Here is a 24508-nt window from a genome sequence, read left to right on the forward strand (position 1 = left end):
TGTCTTGGCTAGAATCATCAGTTTTCAGCTCTTCATGAAAAAGAAAGGCTGACTCAGCGTTGAACCAAGAGTACACAGGGCAGAGCAAAAGGCCTCGTGGAATCCCCTCCAAGAAGCAGAATCACAGCCCCCATCAAGCCTGGCAACCTATGTGTGACCTAATTTTAGAACTAATCAACAGTGACTGCAATGTGCCTCAAATTTTCCATCTTTTTCAATGAATGTGCCTACCACAGTTACTGTCTGCTTCTCTTACTATTGTATGTTTGGGGGGGGGGGGTGTAGGGGATGCAGATCATTTATTTGTCTCTTAAATTCACACATCTTCAGATTGAAGCACCTAAGGAGCCTCATCTCTGTCTGAGCCTTCGGTAGATGGGGTCCTGAATCTCAAGCCTAAGCCTAGTGTCCTCCTGGGATGAGACTTTCTTGGGAGGATTTGAATATATTTTTATCGTGAGAGAAGTATAAATTTGTGGCCAGAGGGTAGACTGTGGTGGATTAAACGTGGCCACACTACTCCCATCAAGAGGTAGAGTTAGGACCCCTCTTTTGGAAGGCAGATGGGCTCTGTGACAGCTATAACAAACAAAATTCAGCAAAACAAAGCTGTGCTCATTTCTGGTCCCAGGCCCTAAGACAGTGGCACCTTCCACCTCTTCTGTCTGGGAAGCATCCTTTGGGACAGAAATCAGAACCCATATAGTAAGCCCAACTACACTGAAATTGCTGTACAAGAAGAGAGTGTCAGCAGCCTGTCCCGAGCGGTTTCAGTGATTCCAGTCCAGGCACCACACTTGTGAGCAAAGGACCATTTCGACTACTCCAACCCCAGCACACACCATACGAAGAACAGAGGCCCTACACACACTGTCACCAGTCAGCTCCAGATGTCTGAGCCACTCCAGCTGAGGCCTCAGACACCTCAGAGGTACAGACAAACCATCCCACGAAGCCCTAATCAAATTCCTCACCTATAAAACCACAAGATACAATAAAGTGGTTGTTATAAATAACTGGAACAGGAGGAAAATTCAGTCTGCATATCCTTCTTTCAGATAAGATACAGTAGAGGTCAACTTGATACTTAGATATAGGATTCTGGAGTTCACTGACGAGGTCCAAAATGAAGACATAAATTTGGGAGACATCTTACTTGTCTTGTTCTACTTTGCCTTTATCCATAGTGCTTACCACCTCTGACATTTTCTGGATAATTTATTTATTACGTCTAATGTTTACTGTCGATCTTCCCTGATACTATGTAAACTCCTCAAAGAAGGAATTCTTGTTTTATTCATGAATGTATTCCCTGCACACAGAACAGGAACTGGCATACAGAAAACAAGTATTTCTTGAATAAATGAACCAACCTAAAAATGGCATTTAAGACCATTTTAAGGATGGCATTACCTTGAGAGAGAGTGTGTGCGTACAGAGAAAAGAACTGAGGATGGGCATTTCAACACTTAGCGGCTGAGGAAATGAAGAGAAACCAGCGAAGGGGACTGGGAGGAGGTCGCCAGTAAGGAGGGAGGAGAAATAAGAGACAGTGTTCTAGGAGCAAGGAAGTGTCTACAGATGTCAGTGATGCTGACGGAGCTAGGGGACCACTAAGCAGTCACCACATGATGTGCCCGTGCGGAAGGGTCACGGAGGGTGTTTTAGTGGAATGGGAGGATGAAGTCGGAGCACAGGAGGAGAACGGAAAGAGAGGACACGGATATTATCGAAAGGAGCTGTGCTGTCGGGTGGAGAAGAAACGTAGCTAGGGAGGGTACGATGTCAGGATTTGTTGTTATAAAGTGTTTCTGGGTGCTGAAAGGGATAATCTTCCAGAGAGGAAAAAACCTAATAACACAAGGAGAGTAGGGCCAACTGAGTCGGTGAGAATGGATGAAATCCAGAACATAAATGAGTGGATTAGACCTAGATAAGAACAACAAAATAATTTATTTCCCGAGGAAAAGGAGAGAAACAGGTATAGATGCAGGTATGCTGAGAGACGTGGGAGGAGATCTCCTTGATGTGGTTCTGTTTTCTCAGTAAAATAGGAAGCAAAGTCCCCCACTCAGACAGAGAGGAGTGTGACCTAGTCCCTCAGCACTGATGTCCAATACACTTGGCACATACCTCGCACTAGAAACTTCTCATGCTTTGGGGCAAATACCCAGTAGCGCAATTGCTGGGTCATAGGGTAGCTCTATTTTCAACTGTTTGAGGCACCTCCATACTGTTTTCCAGAGTGGCTGCACCAGCTTGCATTCCCACCAACAGTGTAGGAGGGTTCCCCTTTCTCCGCATCCCCACCAGCATCTGTCGTTTCCTGACTTGTTGATTTTAGCCATTCTGACTGGTGTGAGGTGGTATCTCATGGAGGTTTTGATTTGGATTTCCCTGATGCCGAGCGATGTGGAGCACTTTTTCATGTGTCTGTTGGCCATTTGGATGTCTTCTTTGGAAAAATGTCTGTTCATGTCTTCTGCCCATTTCTTGACTGGATTATTTGTTCTCTGGGTATTGAGTTTGCTAAGTTCTTTATAGGTTTTGGATACTAGTCCTTTATCTGCTATGTCATTTGCAAATATCTTCTCCCATTCTGTCGGTTGTCTTTTGGTTTTGTTGACTGTTTCCTTTGCTGTGCAAAAGCTTTTTATCTTGACGAAGTCCCAATACTTCATTTTTGCCCTTGCTTCCCTTGCCTTTGGCGATATGTCTAAGAAGAAGTTGCTGTGGCCGATGTCGAAGAGGTTACTGCCTATGTTCTCATCTAAGATTTTGATGGATTCCTGTCTCACACTGAGGTCTTTCATCCATTTTGAGTCTATTTTTGTGTATGGTGTAAGGAAATGGTCCAGTTTCATTCTTCTGCATGTGGCTGTCCAGTTTTCCCAACACCGTTTGTTGAAGAGACTGTCTTTTTTTCCATTGGCTATTCTTTCCTGCTTTGTCGAAGATTAGTTGACCATACACATGCAGTGATCCGAAGGGGCACCTGCACCCCAATGTTTATAGCAGCAATGTCCACAATAGCCAAACTATGGAAAGGGCCCAGATGTCCATCAACAGATGAATGGATAAAGAAGATGTGGCACATATTTACAATGGAATATGATGCAGCCATCAAAAAATGATATCTTGCCATTTGCCACGACGTGGATGGAACTACAAGGTATTATGCTAAGCGAAATAAGTCAGTCAAAGAAAGAAAATTTTCACATGATCTCACTGACATGTGGAAATTGAGAAACAAGGCAGAGGATCATAGCGAAGAGAGGAAAAAATGAAACAAGAAAAAACCAGAGAGGGAGACAAACCATACGAGACTCTTAATCTCAGGAAACAAACTGAGGGTTGCTGGAGTGGGGGTGGGAGGGATGGGGTGGCTGGGTGATAGACACTGGGGAGGGTATGTGCTATGGTGAGAGCTGTGAATTGTGCAAGACTGAGAATCACAGACCTGTACCCCTGAAACAAATAATACATTACGTTAATTAATAAATTAAAAGGGGGGAAGAACTTCTCTTGTACTATAATTATTTATGTACACGTCTCCTTCTCCACTAGACTAGAACATAATTTAAAGTAGGGGAAGTACTTTTTATTTCTGCACTACCAGCACAAAACAAAATGCCCTGCAAACAACTGTTAACTCACAGGTTAAATAAACAAACATTACACATTCATCTAAGGCTCTGCAGTAAAGCTCAAAGAATCTGAAAACAGCAGTAAATATAATACTAGCAAGTATCTATCTGATAATTATAATTAAATTCAACTTGCAAATATTGAGAAATTAAAACCATTAAACTTCAATTTACATGTGAAATTTTAAAATTACAGCTAGAACATAAACATTTTTTAACATACCAAAGAAATAAAAAGATGTCGATATTAAAAAGAACTACAGAGAGTTAAGAGTTACTCCGGAGTATGCACCACACTGATTCTAGGTAATCAACATTTCATGACAAAATGTCAAGGATCAGCTCCAAAACCCAGTATCTTTGAAAAACGGTTGCAACAAAAATATCTTCCATATTAAAAAAATAGCGCACTCTTATACCATGGTCATATTTTATAAGTATATGGCTTTCTCTTGACGCCAAGCATAAGAACAAAGGAAAAATGAAGAAGTGTAGATCAAATACAGGGCAACAGAATGTGCTCTGGACATTTAGAATACTCTTGTCACTTACGATTTTGTAATAATACAACCCCAAAATGATGGCGTGGCTTAAATTTTCAACTTTCAAAACCCCAAACAACTATAAATTTGTGTCATTTGGAACAATTACTTTTAAAATTCCCAAAATTCAAAGACACTATTTAAAAATCCAGAAATAAAAACAAATCATGAACACATTATGCTTCATTTAATTCTTTATTATTCTTGGGACATTCTTTTTCCTTTGATAAAAAGAAGAGCAGTGACTACTGGTAGAAAAGAAAGAGACGCCAATTTGGTTTAAAATATTCAAGAGAAGCCAGACCATAGTCTTCACAATCTTGAAGCAGACCCACTTCCCTCTGAACCAACGATCTGCTGTACCTCCCAGGTAATGCTTCAGAAAAGTCCTTCCACATCTTCAACTGCACAGCCGAGAACACCAAGACGTACGTACAGAACGGGAATGTGAGCGGGGCCCCCTGTATCTGGTCTCGCCCCCCAGTTACTACAATGCAGCCGCAGGACAAGGTAGGACAGGGAACGCCGCCCAGTGGTGCCCGGGTGTCTGAGGCCCAGAGTGGGACTTTCTCTCCCTCTGGCCCGAGGCTCAGTGGTCTAGTCAGACACAATGGAAATAAAACTGAAAAGAATCTGAAGAAGAAATTTAAAAAATGAAAGGTATGACTCAACATTTTTTACTTTTGGTGAAGTCGAATGGTTTCCACCACTGAGCAAACTGCAGGGCTTTCTTCCTCTGATCCTCAAAGCTTTCCCGGATCCCTTTCCTCCAGAGTCTTGGTTCTATATCCAGCATCCCACCAATGATTTCCTTTTAAAGAATGAGAAAAATACAGACACACGTCTGAAAACAGAATGAAACTATTTCTATTTATTCAGCTACTAAATATAAAATTAGTAGTTCTCTGTGAGGATGTTCAAATTTTACATAAATATTAGTTTCAAGTTAAAAAAATCTTATTTTCCAGTATAGAGGTTCCTCAAAAAGTTAAAAATAAAACTACCCTACAATCTAGCAATCGCACTACTAGGTATTTACCCAAAGGATACAAAAATACAGATTCGAAGGTACATGCACCCTGATATTTATAGCAGCATTATCAACAATAGCCAAATTATGGAAGCAGTCCAAGTGTCCACCGACTGATGAATGGATAAAGTGGTGTATATATATACATACAATGAAATATTACTCAGCCATAAAAAGAATGAAACCTTGCCATTTGCAACAACATGGATGGAGCTAGAAAGTATAATGCTAAGGGAAATAAGTCAGTCAGAGAAAGACAATTATATGATTTCACTCATATGTGGAATTTACGACATAAAACAAATGAACAGAGCAGGGAAAAGTAGTAAACCGAGAAACGGACTCTTAACTAGAAAGAACCAACTGATGGGGAGGTGGGGGGAGGGGGAAACAGGTGCTGGGGATGAAGGAGCGCACCTGTCGTGATGAGCACCGGGTACTGTATGGAAGTGTTGAGTCACTAAATTCTACAGCTGAAACTAGTTTTGCACTGTATGTTAACTAGCTGGAACTTAAAGTGGGGGAAAAAAATCTTGTTTTCAATTAGTTCTAACGATGCAAACCCTCTAATTCTAGGAGCACTGGCTCTGCCTCCTGTCAAGCAATTTGTCCATTTTGTTGCTTGTTAGTACATCCATCAGAGAGGAGCAAAGGGGAGAAAGAGAGGGTGAACTTTACTTATTTTGGTCCTTCTGAGCTGTTCTGGTAAATGATATGGAGAAAAGGTTAACCAAAATTTAGCGGTTATGAACTTTGTTGTTGGACTGCAGGCCAAGCTCAGGCTCGTGTTCTCTCTACTACCCCATATATTTACAAGCCACTATTCTTCCACTATTCGCTGGAGATCTTTTTTCAGGAAACAAAATCATATTTTAATACTAATCCGAATAAACTAAGAATTAAAAATTATAAATCACCTTCATTTAAAAGTCACATTCCAAAGCCCTGTAAGAAACAGATTTTGATTAGTCTGCTTATTATCCTACATGATTTCCTCATGATTCTCTTCCTGTGGTGTTAGCAGCAGAAATTAACGCAACTTAAGCTTGCGAGTGTCCACGTACATAAGGATATGGGGAAGACATGTAATGTTTAGAGGGCAACACAGGAAAACACTGGACTCAGGGTCAAATTCTGCATATTCCGTCTGCTTCTACAGGGCTGTGTGGTGAGATCTCGGACAACATCTTAACATTTTTTACCAAGAGGACCGAACTGTGTCCAAGCAAGTACGAAATATCATAGCGGATACAAAGAGAACGGACATAAATCTATGTGCCTTCCGAGAACTCATAACAGAATGTGGAGCTGTGGAAGAATAACCCAACTACACAAAGAACCATCTTAGAAAGCAGAATAAGGTAAATGCCAAGGCTGACTATATGGAGACTCAAAAAAAAAAAAAAAAAAAGATTCTATTTTTGGATAAATCAGAAAAATCTTCGTGGAAAAGGGAACCTTTTTCACTGGGAAACAAACAAAGGAACCAGTAGAGACAATAATTTATGGAAAACATGAGCAGAAAGGCCCAAACTATGCTCGATTAAAAGGTCACTTCTAGAACTATTATTGCTCAGACTGTATTACTATTTCAGCAGTCGTATTAATTTCATTCCAGCCCCTGATACAAACTTCAGTAGACCCTAAACGTACAGGCTGTACCCCACGGGGCAATGTGCAGTGATCAAAGTACCGGCAGTCTAGACCAGCCCTCAGACACCTGCCCGGGAACCCGGGAGCAGTGTGAAACGATAGAGTCTTACGTTCTTCTCAGGCTGGACAGTGCTTCACTATACACAAAGGGGTCTACTGCACCCACACACGAGAGGCGCCTGTACCCCTGGTTCTGTCTGAAGGCTCAGCTTCTTCATCCGTAAGATGACCAGAGTAACCATATCTACAGAACGGAGCGCTCCGAACAAAATGTGGCTCACTGTCAGCTCACTCTGAGGGTCAACGGTGTCACCCTTTCTGACACAAGCCTGGCTGGCTCGACCGGAAAGCAACTCCCAGCACTCTTGACCACGTCTGCAAATGTCTGGTTGCAGAGTGACAATCCTGTTATGAATATTCTGGTATATTTTTATTAATAGTTTCTAGCTTCTTCCTTTAAAAATTGGGTGGAACAGTACTCACCAACTTCACTCTATAAGATGCCCAAAGTTTAGATTTCCCTTTGAAAGAAAAGTGTTACCAAATTGCTAACCTCTGGAATTTTATTAAATCTGTGAGCCTACCTTTCCAAAGTAATGAGGGAATTTGTGTTGATCTTCAATGACATGGGCAAACCCTCCTTGGAGGCCAAAATCCACAGCGAAGTAAGGTAAGCCTCTGGGTACCTAAATAAACAGATAAATCACACATGAACACAGCCCGGAATCACAAGGTTCCACTGAATTCCTTCTCCTGCTCTGAGACATGACAGTAATTAAGCACCCTTTCAAGACAAACATATATAATAAATTCCCAATTCTAGAAATACTTAGGCAATGACCTAACTTTCAAAGTAAAACATTTCACATGGTAATCTTTCAGCTCTTCATAACATCCAGCAATAGAATCAAAACCACTATTTTCCTGTCTTAGGGGAAAACAGGAAAGAAAAGGTACTAATTTTTTCCTTAGATTACAAAAAGAATAAGGATATGGTTCCCTGTATCTCCCTCACAAAGCAGAACAGGGAGAGGCCTACCCATATACATAGAGCTTTGTTTATAATCTGAGACCTTAGTATTTATTTATCAAAGATAAACTAAACCCAGACAATCACAATTTTTTATTAACTAGCGAGATGGGTATAGCAATACTTAGTTTACCAACCTCATTTCAAATTTTCTCCAGGATTAACTATTATCTTTTCATCTCTCCTTCTTTCTACACACACAGACACACACACACACACACACACACACACTCACACGTAGTTTGAACTCTATCTTGACTGGAAAAGTCCATAATTTCTGGCTTTATCAATCTGTGTCCTTGCAAGTTTTCCCTCCAAGCCATAATCTGTCACTACACATTATTCAAGTGGGTCCTGATTCCTGCATATAGTCAGGACTTACTCGTTTTGACACTGAATCACACGTCTATTCAACTATATGTATTTTATATTGTCCTCAAGAAGGCATGACACTCATTTTGACACTGAATCACACATCTATTTTGACACTGAATCACATGTCTATTCAACTATATGTATTTTATATTGTCCTCAAGAAGGCATGACTTGGAAGGAGACAGTATGGTATGGTGGAAAGACAGTGGTTGTCATGAAATAATATAAAGCAGTTAAGATTAGGACTTAGAGTTGTTCATGTTATAGGAAAAGTATAAGAAAAAAATCAGTTTACAAAATAGTATATAACATAAAATACAGAGAAGTGGGTAACTGTTTTGTGCCTTTGTATTTTTTCATTTTTAAAATATGATAAACACGTATGACCTAGACAGGAAAAAACAAAGTCAAGAGACAGATAAGGCCTCGACCACAGCTCTGCTTCTTATACCTCTGTAACCCCAGGCAAGTAATTTAACATCTCTGAATCTCATGAGAACTGGGAAGAGCTACGAGGTTCACTGCGAGGATGAACTAGGAAAATGCACATCAGTGTCTAGCCCAATGCTTGGCACAGAGAGGGTTCTTCAAACACTAGTGTCTTTTCTGTCTTCCAAACAACAGTGCTTTGTCCAAACATGGTGGCCAAAGAGAAAAGAATGGAAGGCTCCATGAGCATATTTCTGTTATCTGAAGAAGATCATCACATGTGAACCATGAATGGGAATGGCTAAAACAATGCTACAGAACCACACCAACTAACAGACAGTACTTCTGGGGAGAGAGAACTTGAAGAAGCAATTTGTGATGGCTTTGCCCATGCCCTCTGCTCGTATCATACTGTATTTGGCAGAATAATGGCCCTAAAATATGTCAATGTTCTAATCCCCTATTTGCCATGAACATATTACCTGACTGAGAAGAGGGACCTCACAGATGCAATTAATTTATGGATACTGAAATGAGGAGATATCATGAAATGGGCCCACGGGGGCCCAATGCAATCACAAGGATACTTATAAGAAAGAGTTAGGAGAGTCAGTGTCAGAGAAAGACTGTAAGATCCCACAATGCTGGATCTGAAGATGAAGGAAGGAACCACAAACCACGGAATGCAGGTGGCTTCTAGAAGCTGGAGAAGGGAAGGACACGGATTCTTCTCTGTGGCTTCCAGAAGGAATGCAGGCCTGTGAACCCCTTGATTTCAGTCCAGTGAAACCCATTTCATATCTGTGACCTCCAGAATTATAATAAATCTGTGTTCGTTTGTGACATCACCAGCAGGAAATGAACGTACACACCAAGGGTCTCGACAGCCTGTGATGTAACTGCCTGACTTTCCCTACTCGCACATGAGGAACAGGGGCTGCCACGAGCATCTCTGTTCTCTCACCGAGGCTGCAGAGGGGACTACTGACTGTCCTACTGGAACGGCTGTCAGTCAGGAGGCCCTGTGAAGGCTCTAGCATCAAAGCACACGCCGTTACCCCTTTGCTTTGCCCGCCTTGACCAGCCGAAGGACTAACAACTTTGCTCTCACTCTTGAAAGATATTGACAGAATTACGGCAAAACATTTTACTGACGGTAAAACACAAACAAACAAACAAACCCAACCAGTAATATTTGAATTTTCCCCTTTTAATACTCCAGATATTACTCCTGACTTCCTATAATTGTCCTTGAGTTTGAATGTCTCTGGGTAAACCCAAATTTCCCTTGACATGAACCTTCCTCAGTTTTAAAAATCCCTAAGTGTGCTTTTCCAATTATAGTTATCACAAAATTAAACTAAAATCATACTATTTAAAAGTTCAGGAAGAATTCATATGAAATCTCAATAAAATAGCCCTGTGAAAAATGAACACTCTTCTTGACAAGTTAGTTAGGAACATGCAACTGCTCTACAAGGAACATACAGATCTCGCTCATAAATTTCCATGACCTTCACCCAGACTTCACACAGGCAAAGAAATCAAGATCCAGAAAGGAAATAAAATGGGCATAAAAAGAGAAGTTTATCCTCACCACAAAAAAATATGAGTCAACAAAGAATCAGAATGAATTACCACTACATAAATCTCTGCTAGAAGCCAAGGATCTACTTGGGAAAAAAAAAAAAAAAAAAAAATCACCCCACCCCATGAAGCAGGTCAACACTTTATGAAACTACCAAGGACAGAGAGCTTGAAAAGTAAGTATAATGAGGTTCTTCCAGAATAAAAATAACATTAAAGTAAGTCAAGACTGTTCACTTTGTGCTCAGAAACACTTTCATCATTTTAAAAAGACAGTGGAAAGTTTATTAACTTAAAAAGTGACCTCCTCTGGAATTATTCCTAATACTCAAGTTCTCTTCACAGTTCCATCCACATAATTATTGAATCCTAAAGCTAAGAGGTCGTCTGGCTCATTCCCTGTCTGCTGTGACTCTCAGATACTAGGTGGTGACTTAGAAAAGGCAATGGTTGGTATCTTTGCAATGCTGCGAAGTAGAATACACAACTACCATTCCTACAGAGATCGGTTTCTCATTTTCCATATTGGTTAAGTTAATATTAAAGCCCTCAAGGTATTTAACTCAAGTACTGTGCACATTTTAAAAACAGACATACAATAGGTACTAGACGGTTTACCGGCAAGAAAACTGCATATACAGGGTAGCAAATGGAGAATAACACATTTCTTTTACAATTTCTACTTGGAAATATTTTCAAACGCCATTAATGTCAGGTTATAAAAGAATATTCAATGGCATTGGAAATTATGATATGAGAAGTGGAAAGCTCAGACAACACAACAGACGTGCCTGCATTAGATACCTGTCTCTACAGACTCAGAGAAAACAGAAACAAGGAGGATGTTTGTGCGGGTGGTTTTTGTTTTGTTTTTAAATGTATTGTCTGGCCCAATTCACCAGCAAGTAAAGAGAAAACTGTAGACAATGTTCTGCCTTTGCATTAAAACTATCTTTAGTAATGCAATGAAATTTCAATCTTTTGACTAAGACACAATAAATGTAATGAGAAATCCTGCAAGTCATTTTATCAGGAGTTTGGCTTTCCAAAAGAAGAAATAGAAGAAAAATAGGCTAGTGTCATCTACTAGAACAAGGGTCAGTGTATTAAAAAAAACTTACAAAAGTTTTAATTTAAATAAAATATTCTGGACTTTGTAGAGTATATGGTCTCTGGTGCAAATTCTCAGCTCCACCCTTGTGGCATGAAAGCCTCCAAAAACAACACATAACAAAATGGTGTAGCTGTGTTCCAACACAACGTCATTTACACACTGGGCAGCAGAACGATTTAGCACAGGCTGGAGTGCCCCATCCCTGCCGTGGACTGAAGCCCCCAGGTCCACGGTCCTCTCTGTTCTGTTCCTAGCTGTCACTCACCAAGCAACCATACAATAAATAACTTTATGAACAGAAGAACAAAAAGGAATCCACAGTTCTGTTCTATCTTTATTCTATCGAATTTCTATTTCTAGGAAAGAGAGAGGTCATTGCAGGAGTACTCAACTCATGTGTAGCATATCTAAGAGATGATCTGCAAATCAAGACTAACTATGAAACACGGTTAGGAAACTCCACCAAAGAATAATGAAGCCATAATCTAACTGAACCACTGTTTTAAAGGAACCTAACAGGGAGTCTCTGTATAAGGAAAAAAAAAAAACTGAAGAGGAGCCTGTAGGAAAGTGTTTCCCTCATTATAATTCAAGTAACCAGAAGGCCCCTCTCACGGAGGCTGCGAAGTCCATGACAGGAGCCCCTCCAGCTGAGGGTGATCCTGCCATCAAAGTGACCTCTGATCACTCAGCCAAATGGTCTCTTTCTCAAGTAAGATGTGAAAAGTAATGAAGATCCTAAACACCAGCATCATTTCTTATATGGAGGGGGGAATACTTACAGATTTTCTGATATCTTTTGAAGAGAGATCAATCAATTTCTTGTTCATGGACCATTCTTCATCAGATTCCATTATGGCTTTCTAAGAAATAGCCATTTATTAATGGAAAAATAGTTTATAAGCAAATACAAAGAGATTAAAAATAAAGTAATATAATGAATTAATCACAGAACATATTACACATGGTAGTTCATTATTTTGAATGGGTTGAGGCTTTAATTTCTGTTACTTAAAATTGGACCTTCTTGATTTTTTTTAAAGTCCTATCTTTAGCCAAGATATTATTTTACTCATTCTTAATTCCTGTACTAACTTCAAGACCAACTTTACATGACAAACACAATCCTTTATAAGACTAAGCAATTTAACATTAAACATAAGTTTGCAAATAAAAAAGTTCACAACTTCCTTATCTCATTCATAAAAACCTACTCAAATAAACTTGTTTAGTTTCACTGCCCTTTTCCAAAATCAAGAGTAATTTATATGTTCTCTGGCAACCAAGCACTTGAACTATCTCTGGCCCTATAACAAAGAAGTAAAAATGCGGGGGAAAAAAAAATACACAGAAGTGGCATTATAAGACTTTCTAGGCTAAGCAAGAAAACTAGTATTTACGGTGAAGAAATATTTAATAGAAAAGCCAGGATTATGAGTATAAAATACTCTCGTTTTTGTACAGTTATCATTGTTAATGAAGCAAATTTTAAACATAAAATTAACATTCAAATAAGCACATTTAAAAACATCAGATATACTGCTGTTTCATACTTAAAAGGCACGGGATGTTGCTTGTGTTGACACTATAAGGTAGCACATTCAATATAAAACTGATGCCAATAAATGTATTTTTACTGATCATGTAAGAGGTTCAGTGTAGAAGTGAGACGGCACCCTACCGAATGATGACAGCTCTGTCACCCAACATGGGGGACAGCGGCTGCGCCCGTTCTACCCTACTGCCTCAGTGCTGACAGTCACAATCACCTAAGACTCTACTGAGGAAGTACCAAAAAAAAAAAAAAAATTGAAGAAAAGTATAATAACCTCTTTCCAACCTGATTCTGTTTAACAGGGAACTAGCATGGGTTTGGGGATTCTCTGGTTCACTCTCCTACTTTAATAGTATAACCCTTAAAATCAAATAGTTGTTTTGAAAAATCTCTAGAGAGGGGAACCTGGGTGGCTCAGTCAGTTAAGTGTCTGACTCTTGATCGCAGCTCAGGTCCTGGGATCAAGCCCCATGCCAGGCTCCGTGCTCAGGAGGGAGTCTGTTTGACAATTCTTTCTCCCTCTCCCGGTGTCCCTTCCCCTCTCATGCATGGTCACACTCTCCCTCTCTCAAATAAATAAATAAATCTTAAAAGAAAAATCTCTACAGAGAAAGTAGATTTTCACCACCTCATTATCCACATTCATGAACTTGACCATCCTATATTGTTTAAATGTTGCATTGGAAAGTCCTATACCACTTCCCAAACATGACCTCCTTTGTTCACTGCACATGTTACTAATTCATACGTGGTTTGACATGTAAGCATTTACCTTAGTCTATGAGTACACTGTATACTGCATTCAGCTCAGTATCAAACGACCCTATTCAGTAAAAGCTGCCTGAATGTTACAATGACACTTAACTGATTAAAAACTCTGGTAATTATACGTCCATAAATGTATGTCAAGGTTAGACACTGGTTTCTTCGTACAAATAGCATGATGAGGTATTAAATACTAAAAGAGCAGTTACTTATCTCAGCAACTGTAACCTGTACTGTCCGTATATAACTATCACTGGGTCTTGTGAATTTCAGCAGGTTTTTTAGAATTAGGACTATAATTTCGACTTGAAAGTACTTCAAGGTAAAACCCTGAATTTCATTTGAGAAATGAGAAGTTAAAATAGAAATTATAAATGACCATTTGACAGTTTATTCATACTTATAAATAAGCATGCTTTTTAAAGGTCAAAATCCCAAATTTCTCTCTACAGAAATTTGTAATACAGCAGAATCTTTTTTGTGCTTTACTTCATTTCTTTAGATAAAGTTTGATCTAAGTATATAGGCAGAAAAAAAAATACAAGAAAAAAGATAACCGTATTCATAAAACAGCAAGGTAGTAAAAAAGTATGCATGCAAAGACTATTCCCAAATACCTTAAAATAGATGGGAGCCATCTCACCCACTTCCTTTGGGAGAGGGATGCACTCATAAACCATATGACAATGCTTCTTCATGCCCATGTGTGTTTCTAAAAAGATGCAGTCCAGTCCTTTATCTTCAAACATCTTTACCAATGATTTTCGGAACATCTGAAGAAAGGAACATGGCTGGGTAAATAAAGCACTTAGAAAAAAATACAAAACATGAAAACAATAAAAGGTAAACTCAATCCCTTTAAAATAAATAAGTAGTAAACAATGTTTAAATTCTATACTGTTAGCTTACTTAACTTTCTAAATCTACTACATAATTTCACATATTTAAGCAACATTTTTTTAAATTGGAACTACTCTGCACAGTTTTATGTATATATTGGAAATGGTTCCAATAAACTAAAATAAGAAAAGGAAAAGAGAAAAATCAAACTCAAGTAGTAAAATATGCAGAACTGACAGTAAAATCAGAGGAAAACAGCCACAAGCCAAAAAAGGTCCTCCTAGAAGGTAGGCGCGGAATTTCCTGCCAATTTGCCTGCCTGCACTCACAGCATCTTCATCTGCTGGTTCCCATGTATGTCTGCTGACCCTTCACTGGTCACCTTGCATATTCAAGCGGTCCTCTATTTTCACGGAGAATCGTGTCCTATCAAGTGTATGAAAGTCAAACATGCTAAAGCTGAAAAGTAAGAGTGTTTCCTTTTCCCAAAGAACTCAACATTATACAACCCCTACTTCTTACTATCTTCTACTTGTTTATTTCCTGATTTATTTCACATGCCTAAGCCTAAGGGACAGTTGTTTGTGGAGCTCAGACATGCAGTCCAGAATATCCACATATACTCACGGGACAGCCCGTGTAGAGCAGGATGAAGCCAGGGGTTGCAAGACAGGACCAGGCTGACGACTGGGAGCCAGAAGCCAACTCCCCACCACCACCAAGGTGTCTAAGAATCCTAAATTCAAACATGGCCTTGTAGAGTGTCATATGTTTGTAAAGTGCTAGGATATTTGTCTAAGCAGGAGGAAGAAGCATTTTTTACTTAGACTTGTCAGCTGATTTATAACTTCTAAATATTTTAATTAAATTTTTAAATTATGATTGTAGATCACATGAAGAAAATAGAGGTCCCACATACCTTTAACCCAGTTTCCCCCAATGGTAAAGTGTTACAAAATCACAGTCCAATAGCATGACCAGGATACTGACATGGATACAGTTGAGATACGCAGCAACGGGAGCCCCGTGAGGATCCCTCCCGCCGCCTGCTCACAGCCATGCTCACTCCCTCCACAGCAGCACCCTCCAGTGTGCTCTCCCTTTCTGTAACCCTAGCATTTCCAGAACATTATATAAATGCAATCACATCATCTTTTGAGGTTGCTGCTCTTCACTCAGCATGACACCCCAGGAGATTCGACCAGGTTGTCATTCAGACACTGCCCAGGGACGGCCACGGGGAGATGGGTGTGCAGGCTCCCCACTCAGCCTCCACTGACACCAGGAACTGGGAGAGGCTACAGTTTATGGCTGCATAGGGGATGGCAGTTCTGGGATTCCACCAGGTCTCTGATAATCACTTATTACTGATCACTCATCGCTTTTCTGTTTTGTATTCATTTTATAAAATAAGACAAGTAGAAAAAAACAAGAAATCACGTAATTGTAACTTGACGTCAACTAGAAAGATACCTAGTAAGCAATGGATACAGGATTTGCTTTTCATTTCTGACCACAGCTACAGAGAAATTCAACACAGTCTCTTTAGATACTCCATTTGTTGTTAAACTCTAAGTCTTGGCTAATAGCCTGCGGGGCTGCAGACTTTCCACCTATAATCTCATTACAAGGTGACTGTAAGATAAATCATTATAGATGATTAAAGATGATTGTTTCCCCTTTTAAAAATTCTCTGACTTTGGTACTATATAAAATCAAATTAATGGAGATAGTGCACACACAACTGAGCTTAAGTTATGATAAAAAATAATAAGATAGAGAGGCGCCTGGGTGGCTCAGTCATTTGGCATCTGCCTTTGGCTCAGGTCATGATCCCAGGGTCCTGGGATCGAGCCCCGCACTGGGCACCCTGCTCAGTGGGAAGCCTGCTTCTCCCTCTCCCACTCCCCCTGTTTGTGTGCCCCCTCTCACTGTCTCTCTTGGTCAAATAAATAAAGAAAACCTTTAAAAATAATAATAAAATATAAACTACTGGCAGGCATAGATATCTACCTGGTAAAACTGATCAAATTTTGCAGTTGCCAAGGCCCTAATCTGATTTCTGCAGATAAAAAACCCCCTCCCCAAAAAAGCTGTTTCCATTAAACTGTTTCACTTTCCTCTTGCTGAGCAAAAAGAAGACTAAATTTTCCAGCCTCTCAGGGACTTAGGTGGGGACATACTTAATTCTGGGCAATGGAATGCATATAGAAATGACAGTACCACTTGTGTGACAAGTAAACAGTTAAGGGGTAGTGTGTCTGTTTGTATTCAGTTTCTTTCATCCAAGGGGCTGAAAGAGAAGACCTCCACCACAGGAGAGCCTTGTCATGGAAGGAGCCTGGATACCTGATTTTATGTCTAGAGACAATCTGCCCTGGAGAACTGCCAAACCCACACTACAATATGACATAAGAAATTAACTTCTGGGGCGCCTGGGTGGCTCAGTCAGTTCAGCGTCTGCCTTCAGCTCAGGTCATGGTCTCAAGCCCGTCATCGGGCTCCCTGCTCTGGGGGAAGTCGGCTTCTCCCTCTGCCCCTCCCCCCAATCATGCGTGCTTGCTCTCTCTCTCTCAAATAAACAAAATTTAAAAAAAAAAAAAAAGGAAAAGGAAAAGGAAAATTACTACTAGGATAGAACTATATATTTGAAAACTAAGCTTTTCTGAATCCAGAAGGTAGAAAGTGGATAAAAAGCAGTACCAGCAACAACAATGTAAATTTAGCTAATCCGAACATATCTCACAGACCTGACACTTCATGTTTGCTCACAGCCCTTTCCTGCTTTAACTGTTTGGATGCTCATTCTAGATGTTCTCTGGACAACAGTGAAGAAGACAGACTCCAGAGGTCATGAATTAAAAATGAAAACTCAGAAGACCTATATTAGCAGTGATACAGGAATTGCTCAATATTATATATAAACATGATACAAATAGTTTTGAGGAGGACACACACACATTGAAGTACTTCTCCCCTCTGCATATAAAAGCCTTTAACTTAAAAATATGAGTTTAATGACATAATTTAAGGTTATCCACTCCACTAACGCAGAATTTTCCCAAAGCTCAATATAACACATACACTATACATATTGAAATAATATTAATTCTTTAAGTTATATGACAACCAAACATCGAAGAAAGTCTTTTAGTTCATTATTATAAGATACAAAAACTATTTTATGCTTCAGAGAGATAGAGATACCCCACGTTATGGGGATGACATAAAATTCCCATATTTCTAGTAGAAAAAACTTCATCCATTGGGTAATCACTATTTTCCACATTTCTAAACGATGACTATTCACCCAAGTGCCATTCCTCATTTAGTTAAACACATCTGGACTAAAATATCTTACAATATATCTAAGGAAGCTATACTACAGAGTGTTGCAATTCTTTTTTTTAGATTTTATTTATTTGAGAGAGAAAGAGCGAGAATAAAAGCAGGGGGGAAAGTCAGAGGGAGAGAGAAGCAGGCTCCCCACTGAGCAGGGAGCCCAATGCGGGGCTCAATCCCAGGACCCTGGGATCATGACCTGAGCTGAAGGCAGACGCTTAACCCACTGAGCCACCCAGGTGCCCCAAGTGTTGCAATTCTTAATTTGTATAAAGTCACATTACAACAATTCAGGTAAAATGTTAAGTACAAAATTTTGGAAATGAAAATTAAAGTATTTTACTTGAAACTAGCAAAGCTATTTAGGATTGATCATGTAATATAAATACTATAATTTATTCAAGTTTTCTAAATAGAACATGTCTAAAGATAAAGTTATCCCAAGATAAATATTATGAGATAGAATACAACATATATATTTAACTCTATACCCTTCATGGAGCAACCACTCAAAAATAATTTTTACAATTACTAAAGTAATTTTTAAAACAGTAATTAGAGTAATTAAAGTAATTTTTAAAACAGTCCAAACTTAAGAGAACAGAAAGAATGAGAGAAGATTCACCGAAAATCAGATCACCCCATAATATCTGACTTAAACACTGGAAAGCTGGTTCACACCTGGGTGGTGTGTGGTGTGGGGGTTGGTTAGCAGGGAGAGTGTAAGAAGGAAGCCACGCTGCACTGCAGAATCCTCAGAAGGCTCATGAATTGGCAGCACCAAGTTGTTACAGAAGGAGAGTGAAGGTGTAGCAAAAAGGCAAATGGCATGAATGAAAGTCTTTGAAAAAAAGCAATTAACACGCCGATACCCTCCTGGACACGGGCAGAACACTACATGATTCTTCTTTGGAGAAGGTACACAATAAGGCTGCTGGGCTGGGAAAACCAGACACAGCTGAGAGTCTACAGTCTGAAAACAGGGGCATTACAGGAGATACTTAGGGTTCAAATTCTACCACCCCAGCCTTCTTCCCCAACTCAGCTGCCAGGACACTAGCAAGCTGTCTTAGATGCACTTGGTAAGAGACAGAGTGGTCTCCGAAGAGTCTGATCGCTCCATGAAAGAGACCTAACAGTCCAATTCTGGAGGTTTCCCAGTGAAACGGCCTCATCACACCACTCAGCAGTGAAGCTCACTGTACATAATGACCTCACCACCACACCGCTCATCTGGGATACTTAAAAAATGGACCTACGGTGTCTGACTATAACATAAGCTCAAACATACCTGTCAAACTGATAACAATAACTTTAAAGGGGACCTAAGTTTCGCTATATATATTCAATGAAACTAAAAATTTGGCTCTTATTCAGTCAAAATCTGTGATTATTCCCACATACTGTGCTGAAACTTCTCTTTGCATTTTCTATTAAATAAGATCTAAAATTAAATTTAAATGTTACTAGAGGATGGAGATAAAAATCACTTAAAAGAAGTGGCTCCTTCATTTGTAAACAGTATTTTTTCCTAAGTCAAATAATTTTTGTTATATATTCTCTAGAAGGGGCGAATAATCATAAGGATATTTAACAGGTATAATTAATTTGAAAATTTTTTTAAAGATATTTTGAAGTAATCTCTACACCCAATGTGGGGCTTGAACTCAAAACCCCAAGATCAAGAGTCATACACTCCACTGACTGAGCCAGCCAGGTGCCCCAATTTGAATTTTTGTACCTATTTAAAAATAAGAACAAAAATCCCCAAAGCTATATTTCCTTAAATAAGCTAGAATCAGATACTTGATTTGTTCACCATCTTATACTAATTTATAACTTGTAAGAATTTCTTCTTTTATCATAAGAAAAGAGCCATAATGCTATTATTTGTATTAAATAACTTGGCTTTTATCCCTCATTCAATTTTCCATAATGTAAATGGCTCATAAAATCCACTAAATTATAATGTAACCTATATGAGAATATACCATACCTTTGGGCAGAAACAATGATTTTATCTCTGAATTTCTCATAACACCTGGATTATCTTATATTCATGTACTCAATATCTACTAAACTGAATTTCTTCTTTATCCACCTCAATGTTTTCCATCAAGTAGCTTAATTTCTTACAGAAATATAAAACACAGAGACTAGGTTCCTGTCTTACTTAAAATCTTTTTGGCACTGTATTTTGCTCTAAGTTAAATCAGTTTTCTTTGTATAGATTTTTTAAAGACATTCCAAAAAAGCCTCAAAATAATTCTGAAAACCAAATTTGCATACTTTCCACTTTAAATTATTTACTGTGGGGCGCCTGGGTGGCTCAGTCGTTAAGCGTCTACCTTCGGCTCAGGTCATGGTCCCGGGGTCCTGGGATCGAGCCCCACATTGGGCTCCCTGCTCAGTGGGAAGCCTGCTTCTCCCTCTCCCACTCCCCCTGCTTGTGTTCCCTCTCTCACTGTGTCTCTCTCTGTCAAATAAATAAAATCTTAAAAATAAATAAATAAATAAATAATTTACTGCACTGACATCCACTACTAGAAAAAAATTTTTTTCACATCAAATATTTTTGTCCACATTCTTGCCCCTACTCAGCCACAGATGCATTAAAACAGTGTACCCTTTACCTTTCACAGCATAAACTTAAAGATTACAAGGAGTAAGAGAGTGAATTTCATAATATACAGTCAAAATATCTCCTCTTTCAGCATCTTTGTCAGCATGATACAAGACTAAGTACACAGTCTCTTCTGAAGCCTTATAATTTTCACATTTTCTAACTAGGGGTCCCTGTAACCCCTATTCAATTGTCAAGTATTAGAAAAACAAGAGCTTTCTTTCTTTTCTTTTTTGGTCATTATGAGGTCTTGAGATAATTCAGGAGCAATTTCACCCATGTTGTGCCTTTCAGTTTCTTACAGAATCAGCCACACACACACACACTCACACACAGAATTCAAAAGCTGAGCCAGGTTATAAAGGGAATAGTGTAGAAATAAAGGCAAAATCACAACAACAGAGGCCAATTCCATCACAGGAAAATATGGCAACTGCTGGATATGAACCTCTAACTTCCAAAATTTATTTTTATTATCTGAAAATATCTTTCCTTTTGGCTATAATCTATTAGCTTCCTGTGTTAAGAATCATCATCTCATGTTTCACAAAAGCATGGATTAGAAATCTTACATTGATATTTTTAAGTAAAAATAATTATTACTTTGTCATAGTTTATTTAGTACACAAAAACTTTCAGTTGTACACCTGAAACTAATGTTATACATCAATTAATCTCAATAAAAAAAAATTTCTAGAAAAGCTTTCAAAACATGGAGTACATCAGGGAAATAAAATTAAAAGGTAGTGAGTGGTGAAAACACCATGATTCACAGGTATACACAACGAGGGAAATGTGAACAAATGTGTAAGTTCAGAAAGTAAGATCACTGGACAAAGGTATAAAAACCCACTGGAATTTGTAACAATAATCTGTAAGATTGCTCATGAGCATTACAAGAATGAGCATGAGCACGCTGACCTGAATTTCCTCCCAGACATCTTCATCCAGTAAGGTAGCCGCTCTGTGATGCTGCAAAGGGACTATTAGGCAGTGCCCCTCGGTGAGAGATCGGAAGTTGGGTAAACACAAATAAACCTATGGGGAAAAAATTGCAAAGTGAAATGTTATCGTATTTACTCTCCACTGTGACAAATGAGCCATGGGAAACATGGCTAACGTTTAATAAGGTTTACTTGTTTACAAGCAATATACTTTATTTTAATGTTTTTAAAGATATTTGACATTTTTCTAAAACTCTTAAAGGCCATGAAGGTAGATTTTAATAAACTGCAAATTTACAGCACAAGTCTCAATTTTAACTGTTATACGTATATCTGAGATTGAGCTTACCCAAGGGCAAAATGAATGACACTTTTTCCTTATTCTGAGAAAGCTTTTTGCTTCTTGAAACAACACAATTTTTGGCAAGAATGAAAAAATACATGAGTTGGTAATGACAGAGAAGCCTAGCAGGTACCTATTTATCAGAGAGTCCTTCTCTCATTGGCCGAGCAGAGAATTAACCCAACTGAGAGAGAAAGGAAATGTGCTCTGTAGGGCTTTACTGCTTTGGTTAAGTTCTATTTAAATACATGTATTACCTTCAAATTGGTGCTATTTTTTTCACAGTCTTTTTAAAAAAGGTCAATTAGTATGTATGTAGTGAGCAGTGTTCATGAGGAACATAAATAATATTCTGCAAAGGGCCTTGGTATTATTTTCTATTATTTTTTTTGTTAGGCTTTGCCTAGAAATATTTTGTATGGCAGACAATATAACAAAATAATCCAAAATTTTAAAGCTTTGCTGAGAGAGGACGAAGTAGGAGTAGATATGGAAATTTACCTAAATTCATAGTAAAATCATAACCACATTCAAAGTTAAAAACATCAGTACTGATTCATTAATTGTACCAAATTTACAACTTGTAAATTGCTTACTACTGTCAGATGTTAATAACAGAAGAAACTGGACATGGTGTATATGGAACTCTGTACTGTCTTTTTAATTTTTCTGTAAGTCTAAAACTATTCTAAAAAAAAAGCTTACACCCAAAAAACAAATAATCAAATCAAAAAATGGGCAGAAGACATGAACAGACACTTCTCCGAAGAAACATACAAATGGCTAACAGACACATGAAAAAATGTTCATCATCATTAGCCATCAGGGAAATTCAAATCAAAACCACACTGAGATACCACCTTACACCAGTTAGAATGGCAAAAATTGACAAGGCAAGAAACAACAAATGTTGGAGAGGTTGTGGTGAAAAGGGAACCCTCTTACACTGTTGGTGGGAATGCAAGTTGGTACAGCCACTTTGGAAAACAGTGTGGCGGTGCCTCAAAAAATTAAAAAATAGAGCTACCCTATGACTCAGCAATTGCACCACTGGGTCTTTACCCCAAAGACACAGATGTAGTGAAAAGAAGGGCGATATGTACCCCAATGTTCATAGCAGCAATGTCTGCAATAGCCAAACTGTGGAAAGAGCCGAGATGCCCTTTAACGGATGAATGGATAAAGAAGATGTGGTCCATATATACAATGGAATATTACTCAGCCGTCAGAAAGGATGAATACCCAACTTTTACATCAACATGGATGGGACTGGAGGAGATGATGCTAAGTGAGATAAGTCAAGCAGAGAAAGTCAATTATCATATGGTTTCACTTATTTATGTAACATAAGGAATAGCATGGAGGACATTAGGAGAAGGAAGGGAAAAATGGGGGGGTAATCAGAGGGAGAAACGAACCATGAGAGACTATGGACTCCAAGAAACAAACTGAGGGGTTTAGGGGGGAGAGAAGTGGGGGGATGGCTTAGCCCAGTGATGGGTATTAAGGAGGGCACGTACTGCATGGAGCACTGGGTGTCATACAAAAACAATGAGTCATGGAACACTACATCAAAAACTAATGATGTACTCAGGAAATGACAGATGTTGGCAGGGATGAGGAGAAAGGGGAACCCTCCTACACTGTTGGTGGGAATGCAAGCTGGTGCAGCCACTCTGGAAAACAGTATGGAGGTTTTTCAAAAAATTGAAAATAGAGCTACCATATGATCCAGCAATTGTACTACTGGGTATTTTCCCCAAAGATACAAATGTAGGGATCCGAACGGGTACGTGCACCCCGATGTTTATAGCAGCAATGTCCACAAAGAGCCAAACTGTGGAAAGAGCCAAGATGTCCATCAACAGATGAATGGATAAAGAAGATGTGGTATGTGTATATATATACACACACACACACACACATACACACACACAATGGAATATTATGCAACCATCAAAAGGAATGAGATCTTGCCATTTGCAACGACGTGGATGGAACTGGAGGGTGTTATGCTGAGCAAAATAAGTCAATCAGAGAAAGACATGTATCATATGACCTCACTGATATGAGGAATTCTTAATCTCAGGAAACAAACTGAGGGTTGCTGAAGTGGTGGGGGGTGGGAGGGATGGGGTGGATGGGTGATAGACACTGGGGAGGGTATGTGCTATGGTGAGCACTGTGAATTGCGTAGGACTGTTGAATCACAGATCTGTACCTCTGAAACAAATATTACATTATATGTTAAAAAAAAAAAAAAGAAGAAGACAGCAGGAGGGGAAGAATGAAGGGGAGTAAGTCGGAGGGGGAGACGAACCATGAGAGACGATGGACTCTGAAAAACAAACTGAGGGTTCTAGAGGGGAGGTGGGTGGGGGGATGGGTTAGCCTGGTGATGGGTATTAAAGAGGGCACGTACTGCATGGAGCACTGGGTGTTATGCACAAATAATGAATCATGGAACACTTCATCAAGAACTAATGATGTAATGTATGGTGATTAACATAACATAATAAGAAAAAAAAATTACCACCACCAAAAAAAAAAAACTAATGATATACTGTATAGTGACTAACATAACATAATAAAATTAAATTAAATTAAAAAAAAAGTAAAGCACAGTGTTAAGACAAGGTGGAAGAAGATTTTTATTTTTAAAAAAGGAGAAGGGAGGGACAGCTGATGA

The 24508-nt window shown here is 38.9% G+C and overlaps 1 protein-coding gene across 4 annotated transcripts in view; it reads right to left on the reverse strand.

Annotated features, from left to right (window-relative positions):
* Positions 1-4365: 4365 nt before the first annotated feature.
* Positions 4366-24508, reverse strand: part of CWF19L2 (CWF19 like cell cycle control factor 2) — a 119928-nt gene continuing 99785 nt past the window's right edge. For all 4 annotated transcript variants that reach the window (XM_035723044.1, XM_035723042.1, XM_035723043.1 and 1 more), the window contains exons 14-18: positions 21454-21570; positions 14345-14500; positions 12190-12270; positions 7457-7558; positions 4366-5000 (exon numbers count right to left, since the gene is read on the reverse strand). In XM_035723044.1, coding sequence (XP_035578937.1) covers positions 4857-5000; positions 7457-7558; positions 12190-12270; positions 14345-14500; positions 21454-21570 — 600 coding nt within the window. In that variant the 3' untranslated portion in view covers positions 4366-4856. The remainder of the gene's footprint in view (positions 5001-7456; positions 7559-12189; positions 12271-14344; positions 14501-21453; positions 21571-24508) is intronic.

The sequence above is a fragment of the Zalophus californianus genome, chromosome 11 (genome assembly GCF_009762305.2).
Source record: "Zalophus californianus isolate mZalCal1 chromosome 11, mZalCal1.pri.v2, whole genome shotgun sequence".
Classification (NCBI taxonomy): domain Eukaryota; kingdom Metazoa; phylum Chordata; class Mammalia; order Carnivora; family Otariidae; genus Zalophus; species Zalophus californianus.